General features: G+C 43.2%; 1 protein-coding gene across 1 annotated transcript; it reads right to left on the minus strand.

The window, feature by feature from the left end:
- LOC125509845 lies at positions 1 to 3,090 on the minus strand. Its single transcript, XM_048674873.1, has 5 exons — positions 2,927 to 3,090; positions 1,688 to 1,921; positions 1,141 to 1,289; positions 611 to 747; positions 1 to 338 (listed from the first exon to the last, which is right to left on the minus strand). Exons 1-5 carry the CDS (start codon positions 3,073 to 3,075, stop codon positions 171 to 173), a joined length of 837 nt encoding a protein of 278 aa, XP_048530830.1. The 5' UTR covers positions 3,076 to 3,090; the 3' UTR covers positions 1 to 170.
- Positions 3,091 to 20,842: the final 17,752 nt, after the last annotated feature.

Genomic DNA, 20,842 nt, shown 5'->3' on the forward strand with positions numbered 1-20,842 from the left:
AAACAATCGCATATATTTTGGCGTTCTTGAAATTGTCGGTCAAGTCACCAAACATATAAATGTCATCCCAGTGGAATTGCCATTCTTTGGCATCCACTTTTTCACTCGGGGAAGTATAGCAGCTACATCTAAGATATTGTACAACTCACAATAAGAACAACAGCTGTGTGCTAATGTCCAAGCCATGAAGAAGGTACTGGCTGAAACCTAGACTTGGCACCCGCTAGCGCGTCATGGTAATCTCCCCCGCTGAAACAGTCACGGAAGTCGGTGAACAGCTTGTCAAACACCCTCCACAGTACTTTATACGACCTCGAATATGGAAATGGAAGGAAAAACTGCAAATGGAACATGAAACACTCATATCAGCAAGTACTGTACTCTGCATACCCAAGATTCAATCGGAAGTTATGTATATTTACCCAGGCATTGATGAAAATGCAGCCAGATAATTTCATGAGTTTTTTTTCCCGGAATTTGGGGTATTTACTTGCATTCAAAGAAATGGATGTTCTACTGGCACATGAAAGTAAGTATACTTTTTTTCGAGGAAATATACTTTCTATTTGCTGCTCTGAGAATTAACAAACATATTCAGAAGAGTTCTTACATCTCCTTCTTGCGCTAGGTGTTTTAAGAGCATGAATGTCTGCTGGTTTTCTTCCAAATTGTCAATGACTGCAATCCATATATTTGAAGCAAGTTCATGGGCCTTTTCTCCTGTCCTACCACAAGCAATGAACTGATCTGTACAGAAGATGAGAAGGAGCAACCTTTTAGTATATGGGAGGTATCAGCAATCCTAGTGTGAAGCAATACATGAATCTTATAGTATATGAAAACATGATTCTTTTACTCGTACAGAGGAGTGCTACATAGTTTTCCAAGCTTTCAACTTGATGCAGCCGAGAATTCCAAGTAAAGTTTCCTTTCAACAGTATAGTATCCAATATTTGTTCCTCATAAAGCCATACAGGTATTAGCATCCCAATTCTCCCATATATGACATGATTTAGTTGCCCGACATTTAGTTCTAGTATCTTCGGAAAATGTTAATGACCTCCAGAACTAAAATATGTTGGCACTGAAGCTAGTAAAAAAACTTTATGCTTGGACTGACATTTTAAACACACAACTCACCAATGATGGTGCCATGAAGTATGCTGGATGGAGGAATGGCAACACGCTCAAGCTGTTCTTTTAAATAGAGATATGTGTGACCAACAAGCTCGTCAATCTCCCCACCAGATGGTACAAGGTTCTCGCTGACATAAAGTGCTTGGAATCTTCTGTAAATGATTCATTTCATATTTTTAATTGGATTTTGAAATGCTGGATGGCACAAAAGAGAGCTACACTTCCATGGCTTTGATATAATGACCTAGTGAGTATGTATACGAGAAACAAATTATTTGCCCTTCTTCAGACATAGTTCAGTTCAAAGTGAAATGTTTAGAGTATATCCAACAACAATGTTGTTTACAAGATGCAGTAATATAAGACTAAATTGATACTGGATGCACTGTAGTAAGTGAGACTTCTATTTTATTTTTACATTTTCCAAACTGATACAAGATACAAGCAATCAATCATACTGCAGGTATAGTAGGAAGTGACAATCTTTTTTATTCTTCAAAAACATCATATGATGGAGAAGACAGGACAATATCAGACTTTGGAAGCTCACCTCCTAGCAGAGCCTCTGGGAATTGGCCCAGGCCAGCGTTTCCGGAAACCAGCGGATGGCCATTTCCTTGCAATAGCGGTTTGCCACAAGTATTCTCCTCGGAACATGCTTGCCCAGTGCTTGCTGACACATGATATTTGGACCCACTCGTGGGTTGGTAACCGAGTCAATATTTCTACAAGGAGATGTTCAGGGAGACTACCAATTGGTCCATCACCTCTGTCCGTCATAAGGCTATCAAACAGAAAACCAAAAGACTAAGTGTTTCTGTTTCCATTGTCAGTCCAGCAACAAGAAATACTAATCCCTCCGATCCATAATAATTGTTGTGGTTTTATTTCAATGGGAGTAATAACCACATAGTTTTGGAACAAGAGAATGATTTTAAAGACCAGAACAGAGAGAATTGTGATAAAGTGCCCCAAAACGTGCATAAACAAACACCAGCAACAAAATTGTGCTTCTCATGAGCAGTAATACAATAACTCACTGCTAAATTCCAATGTACCATCACCCGAAAAAAAAAAATTCCAATGTACCATAAATATATAAATTGTTAAAGACTATGGAATCTGAGAAACACAATATTCTCCACAGATACAGAGCGCAACAAAGTTAGTAGCTGTGTATTCTATTTGACACGAAAACAGAAATGTTTCAGATCAACGGCAGACAGAGGAATATGCAATTAGTTGTGAAACCCCTTCGCTAAAATTGTCATCTGTATATGAGAGACAAAGTAGTGCACAAGCACTACCAGTACTAACGAACAAAGCAGACACAACAAAGAATAAACAATCTTTTGCACCATCAATCAATCTCGAAAGGGTTCAGAATTGTCTGAGTGCTACTAGGTTATATACAGTCACCAACAGGAGAAGACTACATGGGCTAGCCAAGAAGATCATCTTGGTCAGTCAGTCGGTCATACGGCAAAAGAAGGCCGATCAAGAATCAGCCGTCCCCATGATGAACTGGAGAGCATTAATTTGGTGGATGAAAGCAAACGACCGACCGACCAACCAACAAGAACACCAACAGCTTATCTTGCACAGAAACTGATACTCTACAACCGAAGCGGCAACCGTGCCAAGATTCACCCACACACGGATCAGCAAAAAAAATGTCGAGAGCATCTTTCCTAGGTTCCTATTTTCCTAACCGAAGCAGAGCTAGCACGCCGGCCAGAAATACAAGAAACCGAGCCCGAGATTCGGCAGGAAGCACGGTATCACGCACCGGAGCGGGGAGGAGGCCGGGAGGGGGGCGTGGCTCCTCGGGGTCTCCCGGCTCCAGGGGACCTCCGGACCCCGGAGAGGAACGGGCGGAGGGGGAAATATCGCCGAGTCGGGTGGAGGAGGGGGACGAAAAAGAGGAGCGAAGGACATGGACGGCTCAGCTTTAGCCGCCTCCTCGTGTGCCTTTGCTGGGGGACGCGTAGCTCCACGTTTCCTTCGCAGGTTCCACGCTCTGTGTGCTTCCCTGGGGGCGCGTAGCGTAGCGTGTCGGCACCGCCCGAGGTGCGGTCCGTCCGTCGGGCATGGCCCGTTCGCCCGTTGGAGGCCCATACAGTGAGAGGAGAGGACACGGACGCCTGAGCCCAGCCCAAGCGAGCGCAGGCGCTCAAAACTAAAGCCGCATGATCCTCAATTTTTTTAATTTTTTTTAAAGCCGCATCCCCGAAACGCATCGGCCCCTCGTCCTCTGCTGCCGCCGGAGATCAGGAGGAGGAAGGGGAGGAAGGGAGACCAGTGCGCGGCGGAGCTGGGCGTTCACTCAGGTAACACGGCGACATCTTTTAGTCCTGCATCACCCAGCGACTAGGAATCCCACCAGTTTATATACGTTGGCCTCGGCAGATTCATCTAGGGTTAGAGGGGCGCAGGTATAGGGGGGAGCTTTCCCCCGGGGAACAGGGAGGTAGAGCGGGGAGAGGCTATGCCTCGCCGGAGAAGCCGGGGCATTAAGAGATTGAAAATTAAAATAGTACTCCCTCTGTTCCAAAATAGATGACCCAATTTTGTACTAACTTTGTATTAAAATTGAGTCATCTATTTTAGAACGGAGGGAGTTCTTACTCAGCTGACATTTCTTTTATCCAGTGAAGGTCACTTATGTAACTCGCCATGATAAAGATACATAACCGTGAGTTAGCTGTAGTGGGACGGTACTAATAAAATGACAAATTTAACACATCTCAGTGGCTCGCGTCAGTTGGTGAAACTAAATGTGAGAGTATCTTCTTCAAATTTGTAGCCCGTAAGTTGGTAAATAAAATTATCAGGGATTTATGATTGATGGTAATCTTTACTGAAGATGGGTTTACAAGCACAGCAGCAGCCAGTTTCTTCCAGACAATGATCTCAACTGGATACATATGCACAATTACGAATATTCGTTAATGTTAGTGTACATCATACCAATGCAGATTAAGCTACTCGTGATGTCTAGAAAGCCCACCATAACTCAGTTTGTGCTTAGTTCCTGTGTAACTGTGTAAATGTTAAAATCTGTTGTCAGACTCGTCTAACCTTTAACATCTTCCTGAATGAGATAAAAACTTAACATCAAGATTTTTAAACTTTTAATGGTCTTCAGTCTTTTCTGCCATTAAGACACAATGGAGTTTTAGAAGTTGGATTAGATGAGATTTTCAACATAAAGAGTACAAACTAGTGGATAAGCAGATAAAATGGCATGATGTACTCCCTCCGTTCTACTTCCTCCATTCCTAAATATAAGTCTTTTTAGACATTTCAAATGGAATACAACATACGGATATATGTAGACATATTTTAGAGTGTAGATTCACTCATTTTGCTCCGTATGTAGTCACTTGGTGGAATCTCTAGAAAGACTTATATTTGGGGACGGAGGGAGTAAATTATAAGATGTTTTGGATATTTCAATATGGACTACATACGGACTGAAATGAGTGAACAAACACACTAAAATGCATCTATATACATCCGAATCAGAATTGTTTTGGAACATCTTATAATTAGGACGAGGGAGTAGCGACCTTCTATTTTGTGTCTTTATTAGTCAAATTCTTGATCAGGGGTCAGATTTTAGTGCATATGCATTCCAGATCGTTTGCTCCATCAGGGATAACCATAGATTAAGGCAGATGCATGTTGGTTACTGAGAGACCCAGAGGAGCAACTTCTGAATCTTAAATATGCCAAAAGTACATTCAACATTTAAATAATTGTGTTTACCTTTTGATTATCACAGGGTGGGTACAGACTGGTCCTTCTGATCCGTGATGATAACTCAAGGTTGGGCAGCGGCGGCTGTGGTAGCAAATGGTGCTGGTGGTAGACGGGGAGATGAGAAGAAGGCGGCTCCAGGGTGCGACGTGGAGGCATTGCGCAAGTGCCTGGAAGAGAACAAGGGTGATCGCGCCAAGTGCCAGGCTCACATTGACGCCTTCCGATCCTCATGTTCTGTCAGCCCCACCAACACCTCCGACTACCGTCCCACCGTATGATCTTCCACTTCTTCGCTCCCAATCAAAAAAAAAATTCACCAACTTTTACCCATGGATATATTAAGTAAAATTCTTCCTACCATGTCTGCAATTCTGGTTAATTTAAACGATCATATAGTTTGATAGGGCCTTATCTGATCCGCTATTTTAAACAAATGAAATTTTGTTCAAGTTGAAAGGCAAAGACAGATTATCTGAAACTTGATGTAGAGCATGACAGTGTTAGGTTAGTCATCACTCCGAGGTCTTCTAGACAAACGGAGCAGCTGCTTTGGAGAGACATTAGTACAGAATAAATCCGATAAACATATACGGAGTAGTATACATATGGACAAAGAAACCATGTCATCTGTAACTTCTAAACACTTTCTCTGAACCGGTTGGTAGAGTTACAAGGGCAATTATAGGACTGAAACATGTGCTATTTTGTTGGTGCAGGTACAAAAGGAGACCTGAAACACTGGTGTCTTTGCTGGGGTGGTTTTACAAGAAAACCTTGTGAATAATTAGATAGGTCCACTGTGCAAATGCTCATGTGAAAGATAGGATAATTAGGACTTAGACTAGCAGTTTTTTTTTTGAGAAAATTATACTTTTCATCCCTCAATTCTTGGCGAAGTTTAGATTTGGTCCCTCAACTCCAAAACCGGACAACTTGCATCCTTAACTACTGAAACCGGACAAAATTCATCCCTGGTCACGGTTTTGACCGGTTTTGGTGCTGTCACACCCGGCTTTTGACCGTGCTGACTCAAATTCGTGTACCTTTTCCAATTCCGCTTAATGTTTTCAAATTCGGGTACTTTTTCCAAATCCGCGCACTTTTTCCAAGTTCACGTACTTTTTTAAATCCACGTGCGTTTTTAAAGTTCATGTGGTTTTTTCAAATTCATGTATTTTTTTAAAATTGACGTACTTATTCATATTTGCGTACATTTTTTTGGATTTGAAAGTTTTATGCAAACTTGAAAACGTACGTGGATTTGAATTTCTTTTATGCAAATTAGAAAAAAGTGTGGATTTGAATAATTATGTCAACTAGAAACAAGTATCTGAATTTCAAACAAAGTTCATGGATTGGAAAAGGAACATGGATTTGAAAAAAATACATGAACTTTAAAAAGTATGCGGATTTGAAACAAGTTCGTGAATTTAAAAAACACTTCATGGATTTGAAAAAAACACTTGAATTTGATAAAATTACACGAACTTGAAAGAATACACTGATTTGAAAAAAGTACGCAAATTAAAAAAAATCATGGATTTGAAAAAAGTACACAAATTTCAAAATAGTTCAAGGATTTGAAAAAGGTATGTTTATTTTTGAAAAAAATGTGCGACCTTGAAAAAACTATGTGGATTTGAAAAGAGTATGTGAATTTAAAAAAATTCATGGATATGAAAAAATTACGCGAAAATTTGAGTCAACACCGGTCAAAACTAGGGTCAGTCAGCACCAAAACCGGTCAAAATCAAGACCAGGGACGAACCTTGTCCGGTTTCGTTAGTTGGGGGTGCAAGTTGTCCGGTTTCGAAGTTAAGGGACCAAATCTAGACTTCACCATTTTCTTCAGTGAGTCACTTGGAACGGGCTGTGCTAGGCTACTTCACAATTTGGAGTCTCAAAAGCTTGGCCTAGTTTCGTCTGGTGTTTTGGATAATATGCACCTGATTCAAAGATGTTGTAAGGTGCATAAGTTTTGTTTTTTTTCCTTCTTCCACTTTTACTTGGGGATTTGGTTAATAAATAAAATGGTTCAGCGACTTGTACTTGCAACTATAATACTATCTTCGTCTCGGTGAATAAGTTATTCGCGTGGTTTTAATTGCAACACCTTTTACTTGCAACACGGGGAGTTGGTTGTTCTTGCCTCACCCTGTTGAGTTTCCAGGTTTGCAGGAGGACAAGAAGTAAATGAGTAGGATATCATCGACTTATCATATACTCCCTCCATCCCAAAATTCTTATCTTGGGACGGGGTAGTATATAATAAAATCCTACTAATTGCACGGTTTAGTAAGTAGTTAGCAGATGAACTAGAACAATCTGAAAGCCCCAAATTCAAGTCACTATCTTATTTTTCTCAACTGCAGTATTTAGTAGTTTTTCCAAAAGGAGACCCAAATCAGTTGGGGAAAATGAAACGAAGTACAGAATTTTTCCTATTGTGAACACACACTCCCATATATACAAGTAAATTACAAATCAGGAAGCTCTTCCAGAAGGTGAGTATGTATTTTTTTTCGTAAAACATAATGTTTTTTAACACAGTACAGATACATACTCCACCTCTGCTCCCACTGAACGTACATAGCCCTTGAAATAAATTGAGAAAAGTACGACTACTAATGCCAAATCTAGGACTTGAACCCTGGTGGATTGGTTTCATCATAAGGAACCTAACCATTTGAGTTACGCTAAGGGCATGTACAATGCATAGCCTCAAAGGTGATGCCTCGCATGCCATGTAGGATCGGATATAACGTAAAGTAGGTTCGGATAGGGAAGCGGGATCCTCTCTAGAAGGCGGGTGCTTGAAGAGAAAAAGTGTGGTCCGGTGACAAAATCTGAAAAGGTTGGAGTGAAAAGTAGAGATGCATGTGTACTAGAGTCTTTATTTTCTATTTTTTTAATGATGCCCACTAGTGATAGCTTGCATTGAGGAGAAAAAATTAATATAAGTGCCTCAAATTACTTTTTGTCATGGGGTATATGTATCTATATGCCACCATTGTACATGCCCTAAATCGAGAAAAGTACGACCACCAATACCAAATCTAAGACTTGAACCCTGATAGATTTGGTTCCACCACAACGAACCTAACCATCCGAATTACGCTTAGTTCGCACTTTAGACATACTGAAGACTGACCGCGACAGTTTGAAAAATGACAATTGCAGGAAACTACACGCTAGGGTGGGGAGGGATTTTGCGACCGAGTCTAATTGACAGTAATTCTTAAATCATCCAACTCGTGGGCCTTCTCATCCCTAATACGAGGATACCCTACCAAGCAGTCTAATTAAACATTTTTTCATGATAATACGTGTCTCATTATACCATAAAGATCATAGTATAAACCACATACATACCAATCTGTTAAAACTTAAAAGACAGCGAAATGCTAGCCTTTGTAAAAAGAACATCAGCCAATAAGTAAAATTACAAATAAGACCGAAAAAACCTTTGAGCTTGACACCAACGCCCGTCACCTGTGTCTGGCACCATCCTTGCAGCGACTGCGCAAAGGAGGTGGTTGTTCTAGGCAGCGGCGGCCTGCGCCTCCTGGAACTGCTCCTCCCGCACCATGTACATGTAATGCGCATGGGCCTTGCCGATGGTCATGGTGCAATGCACCGGCGAGGATCGCGCGGAGGAGGAGGAGGGTAGCGCGAAGGAGGAGGATGGCGTCGGTTCGTCGTCCGCAACATCCTCCATTGGGAAGTCGTCGGCCGCGTCCTCCGCGTCTTCAAGGACCGCCTGCAGCATCACCGTCTCATCGGAGTACTCCTCCTTGTCCGACGAGCCGTCAGACGACTCAAAATACTGCTCGTATATGTACTCCAAATCGAAATCCATTGCTAGAAAAAAGAAGGGAACTCTTTTTTAGCTCCGGCAATTCATCAAACAGTTGTCGCCCATGGTGAGTATAGCAGTAGAGGACGGTACCTGGAGAGGCGGTCGGAGGACATGGGTTGAATAGCGACGAGGGAGAAGCGGGGTGTAGCTGTTGGGGAACGCAGTAATTTCAAAAAAAAATCCTACACACACGCACGATCTATCTAGGTGATGCATAGCAACGAGATGGAAGAGTGTTGTCCACGTACCCTTGTAGACCGTAAGCGGAAGCGTTATGACAATGCGGTTTATGTAGTCGAACGTCTTCACGATCCGACCGATCCTAGCACCGAAGATATGGCACCTCCGCGATCTGCACACGTTCAGCTCGGTGACGTCCCGCGAACTCTAGATCCAGCTGAGTGTCGAGGGAGAGTTTCGTCAGCACGACGGCGTGATGACGGTGATGATGAAGCTACCGGCGCAGGGCTTCGCCTAAGCACTTCAAAGGATATGACCGAGGTGGATTATGGTGAAGGGGGGCACCACAGACGGCTAAACAATGTCAACTTGTGTGTTCTAGGATGCCCCCTACCCCCGGATATAAAGGAGCAAGGGGGAGGCCGGACGGCCCTTGGGGCGCCCAAGGAGGGGAGGAATCCTCCTCCTAGTAGGAGTAGGATTCATCCTTTCCTAGTCCTACTAGGAGGGGGAAGGAAGGAGTGGGAGAGGGGAAGGAAAAGGGGGGCGCCGCCCCCCTCCTAGTCCAATTCGGACTCAAGGGGAGGGGGCGCGCTGCCTGCCCTGGCCGCCCCCTCTCTCTCTACTAAGGCCCATCTAGGCCCATTAGTTCCTCGGAGGGGGGGGGTCCGGTAACCCTCGGGCACTCCAGTTTTATCCGAAACCACCCGGAACACTTCCGATGTCCGAATATAGCCGTCCAATATATCAATCTTGACCATTTCGAGACTCCTCGTTATGTCCGTGATCACATCCGGAACTCCGAACTACCTTTGGTACATCAAAACACATAAACTCATAATGCCGATCGTCACCGAACGTTAAGCGTGCGAACCCTACAGGTTCGAGAACTATGTAGACATGACCGAAACTCGTCTCCGGTCAATAACCAATAGCGGAACTTGGATGCTCATATTGCTTCCTACATATTCTACGAAGATCTTTATCGGTCAAACCGCATAAGAACATACGTTGTTCCCTTTGTCATCGGTATGTTACTGGCCCGAGATCCGATCGTCGGTATCTCAATACCTAGTTCAATCTCGTTACCGGCAAGTCTCTTTACTCGTTCTGTAATGCTACATCCCGTAACTAACTCATTAGTTACATTGCTTGCAAGGCTTATAGTGATGTGCATTACCGAGAGGGCCGAGAGATACCTCTCCGATACACGGAGTGACAAATCCTAATCTCGATCTATGCCAACTCAACAAACATCATCGGAGACACCTGTAGAGCATCTTTATAGTCACCCAGTTACGTTGTGACATTTGATAGCACACTAAGTGTTCCTCCGGTATTCGGGAGTTGCATAATCTCATAGTCATAGGAACATGTATAAGTTATGGAGAAAGCAATAGCAGTAAACTAAACGATCAAAGAGCTAAGCTAACGGATGGATCAAGTCAATCACATCATTCTCTAATGATGTGATCCCATTTATCAAATAGCAACTCTTTGTCCATGGCTAGGAAACTTAACCATCTTTGATCAATGAGCTAGTCAAGTAGAGGCATACTAGTGACACTCGGTTTGTCTATGTATTCACACATGTACTAAGTTTCCGGTTAATACAATTCTAGCATGAATAATAAACATTTGTCATGATATAAGGAAATATAAATAACAACTTTATTATTGCCTCTAGGGCATATTTCCTTTAGTCTCCCACTTGCACTAGAGTCAATAATCTATATTACATTGTAATGATTCTAACACCCATGGAGTCTTGGTGTTGATCATGTTTTGCTCATGACAGAGGCTTAGTCAACGGGTCTGCAACATTCATATCCGTATGTATCTTGCAAATCTCCATATCTCCCTCCTTGACTTGATCGCGGATGGAATTGAAGCGTCTTTTGATGTGCTTGGTTTTCTTGTGAAATCTGGATTCCTTTGACAAGGCAATTGCACCAGTATTGTCACAAAAGATCTCATTGGACCCGATGCACTAGGTATGACACCTAGATCGGATATGAACTCATTCATCCAGACTCCTTCATGCTGCTGCTTCCGAAGCAGCTATGTACTCCGCTTCACATGTAGATCTCGCCACATACGCTCTGCTTGGAACTACACCAACTGACAGCTCCACCATTTAATAAAAATACGTATTCGGTTTGTGACTTAGAGTCATCCGGATCAGTGTCAAAGTTTGCATCGACGTAACCTTAGTCCTTTTCAGGTATTTTAGGATATTCTTGATCGCTGTCCAGTGATCCACTCCTGGATTACTTTGGTACCTCCCTGCTAAACTAATAGTAAGACACACATCAGGTCTGGTACACAGCATTGCATACATGATAGAACCTATGGCTGAAACATAGGGAATGACTTTCATTTTCTCTCTATCTTCTGCAGTGGTCGGGCATTGAGTCTGACTCAACTTCACACCTTGTAACACATGCAAGAACCCTTTCTTTGCTTGATCCATTTTGAACTTCTTCAAAACTTTATCGAGGTATGTGCTTTGTGAAAGTCCAATTAAGCGTCTTGATCTATCTCTATAGATCTTTATGCCCAATATATAAGCATCTTCACTGAGGTCTTTCATTGAAAAATTCTTATTCAAGTATCCTTTTATGCTATTCAGAAATTCAGTATCATTTCCGATCAGCAATATGTCATCCACAAATAATATCAGAAATGCTACAGAGCTCCCACTCACTTTCTTGTAAATACAGACTTCTCCAAAAGTCTGCATAAAACAATATGCTTTGATCACACTATCAAAGCGTATATTCCAACTCCGAGAGGCTTGCACCAGTCCATAAATGGATCGCTGGAGCTTGCACACTTTGTCAGCACCTTTTGGACCGACAAAACCTTCTCGTTGCATCATATACAACTCTTCTTTAAGATATCCATTAAGGAATGCAGTTTTGACATCCATTTACCAAATTTCATAATCATAAAATGCGGCAATTGATAACATGATTCGGATGGACTTAAGCATCGCTACGGGTGAGAAGGCCTCATCGTAGTCAACTCCTTGAACTTGTCGAAAACCTTTCGCGACAAGTCGAGCTTTGTAGACAGTAATATTTCCGTCAGCGTCAATCTTCTTCTTAAAGATCCATTTATTCTCTATGGCTTGACGATCATCGGGCAAATCAACCAAAGTCCACACTTTGTTCTCATACATGGATCCCATCTCAGATTTCATGGCCTCAAGCCATTTTGCGGAATCTGGGCTCATCATCGCTTCCTCATAGTTTGTAGGTTCGTCATGGTCAAGTAACATGACCTCCAGAACAGGATTACCGTACCACTCTGGTGCGGATCTTACTCTGGTTGACCTACAGGGTTCGGTAGTAACTTGATCAGAAGTTTCATGATCATCATCATTAGCTTCCTCACTTACTGGTGTAGGAATCATTGGAACTGATTTCTGTGATGAACTACTTTCCAATAAGGGAGCAGGTACAATTACCTGGTCAAGTTCTACTTTCCTCCCACTCACTTCTTTTGAGAGAAACTCCTTCTCTAGAAAGGATCCATTCTTAGCAACGAATATCTTGCCTTCAGATCTGTGATAGATGGTGTACCCAACAGTCTCCTTTGGGTATCCTATGAAGATACGTTTCTCTGATTTGGGTTCGAGCTTATCAGGTTGAAGCTTTTTCACATAGGCATCGTAGCCCCAAACATTAAGAAACGACAACTTGGGTTTCTTGCCAAATCACAGTTCATAAATGAGAGACATCACAGATCGCACTGTATCTAATAAAGTGTGGTTACGACGTTTGGACACACCATTACGATGTGGTGTTCAAGGTGGCGTGAGTTGCGAAACTATTCCGCATTGTTTCAAATGAAGACCAAAAACGTAACTCAAATATTCTCCTCCACGATCAGATCATAGAAACTTAATTTTCTTGTTACGATGATTTTCCACTTCACTCTAAAATTCTTTGAACTTTTCAAATGTTTCAGACTTATGTTTCATCAAGTAGATATACCCATATCTGCTCAAATCATCTGTGAAGGTAAGAAAATAACGATACCCGCCACGAGCATCAACACTCATCGGACCGCATACATCAGTATGTATTATTTCCAACAAGTCTGTTGCTCGCTCCATTGTTCCGGAGAATAGAGTCTTAGTCATCTTGCCCATGAGGCATGGTTCACAAACATCAAGTGATTTCAAAACTCCATCAACATGGAATTTCTTCATGTGCTTTACACCAATATGACCTAAACGGCAGTGCCACAAATAAGTTGCACTATAATTATTAAACTTATATCTTTTGGCTTCAATACTATGAACATGTGCATCACTACTATCAAGATTTAGTGAAAATAGACCACTCATTAAGGGTGCATGACCATAAAAGATATTACTCATATAAATAGAACAACCATTATTCTCTGATTTAAATGAATAACCATCTCACATCAAACAAGATTCAGATATAATGTTCATACTCAATGCTGGCACCAAATAACAGCTATTTAGGTTTAGAACTAATCCCGAAGGTAGATGTAGAGTTAGCGTGCCGACGGCGATCACATCGACTTTGGAACCATTTCCCACCCGCATCGTCACCTCTTCTTAGGCAATTCTTCGCTTAAATCCAGTAGCCCCTATTTGAGTTTGCAAATATTAGCACAGAAACCAGTATCAAATACCCAGTGCTACTGCGAAGCATTAATAAGTACAACATCAATAACATGTATATCAAATATACCTTTCACTTGCCATCCTTCTTCTCCGCCAAATACTTGGGGCAGTTCCGCTTCCATGACCAGTCCTTTGCAGTAGAAGCACCTCAGTCTCAGGCTTAGGTCCAGACTCGGCTCTTCACTTGAGCAGCAACTTCTTGCTGTTCTTTGGAAGTTTTCCTTTCTTTCCTTTTACCCTTTTTCTTGAAACTGGTGGTCTTGTTGACCATCAACACTTGATGCTCCTTCTTAATTTCTACCTCTGCAGCCTTTAGACATTGCGAGAGCTCGGGAATTGCTTTTCATCCTTGGCATATTATAGTTTATCATCGAAGCTCTTGTAGCTTGGTGTCAGTGATGAAGACTCTGTCAATGACACTATCATCAGAAGATTACTCCAGTTGAGTCAAGTGGATTATGACACCACCCAGACATTTTGAGTATACGTCACTGACAGAACTATTCTCCTCCATCTTGCAGCTATATAACTTATTGAAGACTTCATATATCTCAATCCGAGCATTTGCTTGAAATATTAACTTCAAATCCTGGAACATCTCATATGCTCCATGACATTCAAAACGACGTTGAAGTCTCGGTTCTAAGCCATAAAGCATGTGACACTGAACTATCGAGTAGTCATTAGCTTTGCTCTGCCAATGTTCATAACATCTGGTGTTGCTCCTTGTCGGTGTCAAAACCGGCGGATCTCGGGTAGGGGGTCCCGAACTGTGCGTCTATGCCGGATGGTAACAGGAGGCAAGGAACACAAAGTTTTACCCAGGTTCGGGCCCTCTTGATGGAGGTAAAACCCTACGTCCTGCTTGATTAATATTGAAGATATGGATGTTACAAGAGTAGATCTACCACGAGATCAGAGAGGCTAAACCCTAGAAGCTAGCCTACGGTATGATTGTATGTTGTGATTGTCGTCCTACGGACTAAAACCCTCCGGTTTATATAGACACCGAAGAGGGTTAGGGTTACACAAGGTCGGTTACAAAGGAGGAGATATCCATATACGTATTGCCTAGCTTGCCTTCCACGCCAAGTAGAGTTCCATCCGGACACGAGACGAAGTCTTCAATCTTGCATCTTCATAGTCTAACAGTCCGGCCAATGGAGATAGTCCGGCTGTCCGAAGACCCCCTAATCCAGGACTCCCTCAGTAGCCCCCGAACCAGGCTTCAATGACGACGAGTCCGGCGCGCAGTATTATCCTCGCATTGCAAGGCGGGTTCCTCTTCAAATTCTGTGTACCTGTCGAAATAATGTTCGGTTCCTTGTGATGGTTTGTACTTCTTGGCTTCTATGCCCAATAATGGCTACTTTCTAGGTGTCGAGCGAATGTGAAGAGCCAGGGTGTTTTCACATTTACCCCCTAGCTATGTAAATGAGCCGTCTATTTAAAAAGACGAGGATTCAGATCCAAATCACATCATCCTCCCTTGCCGAGTCTTCATCAGAGCGTACCCGACAGAGATCCATTCCACCATGGCCGGTCGACGCAGCTCCTCCTCTCGCACGCCTAGTTCCAAGCCTGGAGATTGGGAGAGATGTTCCATCCCGCACAGCAAATTGGTGATGCTTTAGTCCAAGGGATTTCTTCCCCCAGCGTACCTGGTCCCGGTTCGAGCCGGGCTTGCCACTTATAATGGCGGAGAGCAAGCGGAGAGCTGTCCCAATCCCTCCAAGGGAGAGCGGGTATGCCTTGTCCCTTATTTGGTAAGAGGGCTCGGATTCCCAATCCATCCGTTTCTCCGAGGGCTTCTGGAGTTCTATGGCCTCCAGCTGCACAACCTTACGCCTGCCTCCCTGCTGCACATCGCGGGATTCGTAGCCCTTTGCGAGTTATTTTTGGGCTATGAGGCTCATTTCGCTCTGTGGAAGAAGCTGTTCTGCCTTGTGCCCCGTTCTAAGAAGGGATCTATATATCAAGTGGGCGGGGCCGAAGTGTGGCGTATCGCTGGAACCGGATATCTATCCGGGACCCCGAAGAAGACGTCTGAAGACTGACCTTCAGAATGGTTTTATATAGAAGATGTCCCCCTTCCGGACCCTATTCGGATCGGCCTTCCGGAGTTTGACAACGCCCCTTTGGAGAAGCGCCAGAGCTGGCGTCCACGGAGCCCCCTGGAGGAAGACGACCGGGACATTCTTTATCTGATGAGCCGGATAAGCTCTTTAGCTCGATCCGGATTGACCATGATCGAGGTCATGGATATATGCATTATGCGGGGGGTGCAGCCGCTCCAGTACAGAGGCCATCCCATGTGGGACTTCAACGGGGAGGATGACGCCACCCGCCATGGTCGCAAAGGGCCGGGATCGGCTGCTGATCTAATAAAGATCTTGTCTACTTTGTACAAGGGAGAAGAGGAGGAGTTCCTCCGTATCAACCCGCAGGGCGGATTGTAACATCCCAAATTTTCAATTTGGAATGTTATACATTAGATCATCTATGCATATCATATTTTATTTTGCATTTTGGTTGATCCTAGAAATTTCCACGCAACTCAAGGACCCACGGAGAGAGTTGGGGATTTCGTTATTTTCATATTCGAGTTTTCTCAAATTTTGAGAATAGGATCATTTGATTTTTGTTATTTTATCGTCAATTATTTCTATTACAAAAATATGAGAGAGGGAATAAAATGACTTTCCCAAAATAAAGAAATATTGAGGATTTAATAATAAAATCAAATAAGATTTTATTTTGGAGTTTTTCGTTATTTTATTTGAGTTTAGGAAAAATGTGCGTTTTTCAAAATTGCATTTAGGCCCCAAATAAATGTTCACCTTGTGCGGCTTGATTTTAGAAGCCCGGGAAAATTTATTTCGGGATTTTTGGAGTCCGTTTAGTATTTCTTTTTATTTGCGCGTAATTATTAAAAAAAAACGAACCGACCTAGGGGCCGTGTCCGACCCGGACTCCCGGCCCGCTAGGCTTTATAAGCCGGGGGGGAGGCCCAGCTGAGCCAAACCCTAGCCCGAGCCGCCCCAGCCCCCAGTGCCGCCGCCGCCCGCCGCACGCCGCCCGAGGTTGCCTCGATTTCTGCGCCGGTTTTTTTATTTTATTTTTATTTTTATTTTTTTCGAAAAACCATCGGTTTTTTTAGTTTCGGTTTATTTAAATAGATCGTTTTTCCGATTTATTTAATTAGCGAGCGTTCGTCCGTTCGTTCGTTCTAACGAACGTTCGTCGTTTTTCTTTTTCTCGGATTAAATCTGCGATTTTTCTGATCGCGATTCCTGATCCGATTTTCGTTTTAGTATAACTTTTCGCTCGTTTATCAGAATCAGGCGATTCAAGCGCCTAGAGTCTCGTCTCGAAACCCTCTATCCGTTTAACCAACTTAAACACGTTTTTGCTACTGTAAAATTTGACTTAGATCCAGATTAGTAGAACGAAGTTGTTTTCTTTCGCCGTTTGATTTTCGTTGCTTTGTTCGATTTGATTCTTTTTGCCAACCGGAGTTCTTAAGTTGAACCTTCTGGTTAGATCTCTTATCCGAGTTTTACCCGTTCATTAGATTTATACTTATTGTATGCTTGTTTGTTTGTTTGCGATAGAATACCCGGAGTGCGCCGCTTGTTACTTCGAATCGCTAGGTTTCCCGGATCATCAGCAAGGCAAGTAACACTTTGATCATACCTTTTCTACTACCCAGTTTTATTGCATTAGATCAATCCTCAAACATTGCATGATTAGGATCTAATTAAATTGTGGGATGGGAAGTAGTTGAGGTAGTACCTATCACCTGTTTATATATCAAACCTTTGGGAGTTACTTCTACGTTTGCTTATTGTGCCATGCTATGCTAGTAGACGTGGATTGGGTGAGTGATATCCATGACAGATGTGAGTATTGTTAATTAATGGTTTATCTAAGGTGGCAACTTAAACACACATCTGGGTGGATTGAGGCACCTGGGTAGTCCAGGACTTGCCTGTTTTCTTTTGGACCGCCACCCAGGCTCAAAGGGATCATGAGATTATTCATACTAGAAACTTTCGTGTGCAGCCACAAGCCATTGTGGGCTCTGGCATAGTTGAATAAGTCATGCGAACTCTTACAGGGTAGACTAGCAAATGTAGGGGAAAGTAGGTGTAACGGTCTATCCATCGTAAGGTGCTAGCGCTTCTGAACGACTATGTCTCGGTCATCCGTCTTCTCAAACACCATGTAGTGCGAGAAACCAAACGGAGGCGATCGAGTCTTGTGGGGAAAAGTGCGCAAACCTCTGTAGAGTGTAATAAACTAATCATGGTTAGCCGTGTCCCAGGTTATGGACATCTTGAGTATCTAGTACTTGGATTATCATGTGAATCTCAACATGTTACTCTAAATTAAGTTTGTTGGGTTTTGTTAATGATATTTTTAATTGGGATTGAGGATGCTGTCAACCATTCTCAATGTTTAACAACTACCATGATAGTTAAATAAATTTATTCCTTTGCAGTAGGGAAAAATTGGCTTTACGCAAAACTGTAACCATAGAGCTTTCCACCAGCCAAATATGCATATAGTATAGCTGTTTCATTCCATTACTCTTTATGTGTTACCTTGCCAGCATATTCCATGTGCTGACCTGTTTCGGGCTGCAACGTTAATGTTGCAGACTTTTCAGACGACGATTAAGGAGTTTTTAGGTCGTGGTTCTATACTCAGTGATGCCGTTGGAGTTGATGGACTCACTTATCTTCCAAGCCTTCCGCTGTTATCGTTATTAGATGGCCTTAAGCCATATTTATTGTAATAAATTCTCTATGGAGACACTCGATGTAATAAGTGTGTGATTGCTACTCTGTTATAAATCCTCCGAGTACTATGTGGTGTCAGCATTACTGATCCAGGGATGACACCGGAGCACAGAGATCAGACTGTTTAAGGTCTGGTCGCTACAGAGATGGTATCAGAGCACACATTGACTGTAGGACACGATCACTAAGCTAAAACACCTAGATCACTATCCACTCTCTTCTCATCTGACCTCTCATATTTTCTACTCTTTTAGGATGGCGGATGCAAGGAACAAGTTCACGCAACCGGATGAAGATACACCCTTTGGACGTCACTTGAAGGAAGTCACTAGATACCTGAACATAGGAGTACCAAGCTTCACCGGAACCTACAACACCACTTTACCTGAAGAAGAGCGCTGGATGATTCAAGTTCAAGTTCCAGGAAGGACGTTCATGCCAGTCACTGAGCCCATAGAGTTTTCTTTTGATGCACCAACTTGGAGTCTAGGAAAGAGCATGGCAGCTCACATCGCCATGGGACGCATTGGAGAAGTCTACCGCAATGATCTCAAGGATACAATCTACCAGATTTGTGGGCGCCGAATGAGCACTGGGAGATGATCAGCACCAGGAAGGATAGATCAATTGCAGCTTTTATCCAGGAGTTAAACCAGCACATTCGACGACAGGAGAACCAGATGTGCGCCGACATGATAGATCTGAAGAAGGCAAGGACAAGAATCAAGGAACAGGAGGAAGAACTCAAGGCTACACGTGAAGATTATGAAGAGGAAATTGAAGTATTGGTGGATAAGAATGCCGACCTAACTATGAAGCTAGCGATATTTATGGGAGACCCTACACCAGTAGATGAAGACGAAGAACCCAAGGAGATTAGCCCGGAAGACTACATCATCATCGACGACACAGACTCGGACCCAGACGAAAGCGATGATGACTATGTTGATGAAGCTGGAGCAGATATCATGGAGTCTGCAACCAAAGAATATTTCTAGTAGACCACCTCATCAGTAGTAGTAGTCAACCATGTAAATATAGTAGTCCGAGCACTTTTGCGATAGTTAGATCGATTATATGCCCTTGTTTGATTGAATGAAGTGAATTTTTTGCTTTTGCCTCATGTGCATATGGGTAGTGTTTTCTCTTTAGACCCCCTATATTCTTACATCTCATCTTTTCTAAACCCTCAGATGCCTCCGAGACGTGACCCCGGATTTACCTTCCCATCGGAGCTCACCCAGTTGATCCAGCAACAGAACACATTTATGCAGTTGCTAGTCCAGAATCAGAACCAGGGGAACAACAACAACAACCCACCACCACCACCACCACCTGTTGATCACTTAGCCCGATTTCTTAGGCTGAATCCGCCGGTGTTTTCCAGTAGCACCGAGCCGATAGTAGCAGATGATTGGCTCCACAAGACAGCTAGAGAGTTGACCACAGCAGGATGCACGAATGCGGAGAATGTGAAGTTTTCCGCACATCAGCTTGAAGGACCCGCAGCATCATGATGGGAGAATTTCACAGCCACTTTCCCTGTCGACACTGTCACATGGGGCCAGTTTCAGCAGGCCTTTCGTACTTCCCATGTTTCAGCAGGAGCCATGCCATGAAGAAGCGTGAGTTTCGCAACTTGCGCCAAGGAGGACGGACAGTAGGCCAGTATGTGGAGGACTTTAGTAAGTTAGCACGTTATGCCCCAGATGACGTTGCTATGGATGCGGCTAAGCAGGAGAAGTTTCTGGAAGGACTGAATGATGAGTTGAGCATGCAGTTTATGGTATCCACCTTCAACAACTACCAGGAGTTGGTAGACCGTGCTCTTATGATTGAAGGCAAGCAGCAGCAAATTGAGAATCGCAAGAGGAAGTATGGACAAGGGAAGTACAATTCAGGAGCTCAGCAGAAGCCACGTTTTACCCCTAGACCGGGAGGACATTTTCAGCATACCCATGGAGGAGTAGCTCGCAAATCACAATGGAACAAGGAATGGTAATGGGAATGGAGGAAGCAATGGCCAGAATCGCACCAACCCATCAACCCCAGCCAAGAAGGACCTGAGCCAAGTCACTTGCTTTAAGTGTTCGAAGACAGGACATTATGCAAATGAATGTCCTGAATTACAAAATGGAAATAGCAATGGAAGCTCTGGGAAGAAGCCGAACCCTTTCAACAGGGGATAGGTGAACCACGTAAACGTGGAGGAGGTTGAAGAGCAGCCAGATGCCGTCATCGGTAAGTTTTTGGTTAAGTCATTTACTGCACTCGTTCTTTTTGATACTGGTGCATCGCATTCATACATATCAAGGGGATTTGTGGATAAGTATAACCTGCCCACTAAGGTTCTTAGAACACCTATGCTAGTAAGCTCACCAGGAACGGAGTATATGGCCAGTCAAGGATGTTTTCAAGTGCCATTGAGTA

Source organism: Triticum urartu, chromosome 5 (assembly GCF_003073215.2).
Source record: "Triticum urartu cultivar G1812 chromosome 5, Tu2.1, whole genome shotgun sequence".
Taxonomy (NCBI): Eukaryota; Viridiplantae; Streptophyta; class Magnoliopsida; order Poales; family Poaceae; genus Triticum; species Triticum urartu.

Bases quoted from the DNA above. Each gene is read 5' to 3' on its own strand.
- LOC125509845 (XM_048674873.1), bottom strand. From the start codon at position 3,075: ATGTCCTTCGCTCCTCTTTTTCGTCCCCCTCCTCCACCCGACTCGGCG. The intron at 748-1,140 runs GTGAGTTGTGTG...TCTTCTGTACAG, and splicing joins ACTTCATGGCACCATCATTG to ATCAGTTCATTGCTTGTGGT. The intron at 339-610 runs GTAAGAACTCTT...TTCCATTTGCAG, and splicing joins ACCTAGCGCAAGAAGGAGAT to TTTTTCCTTCCATTTCCATA.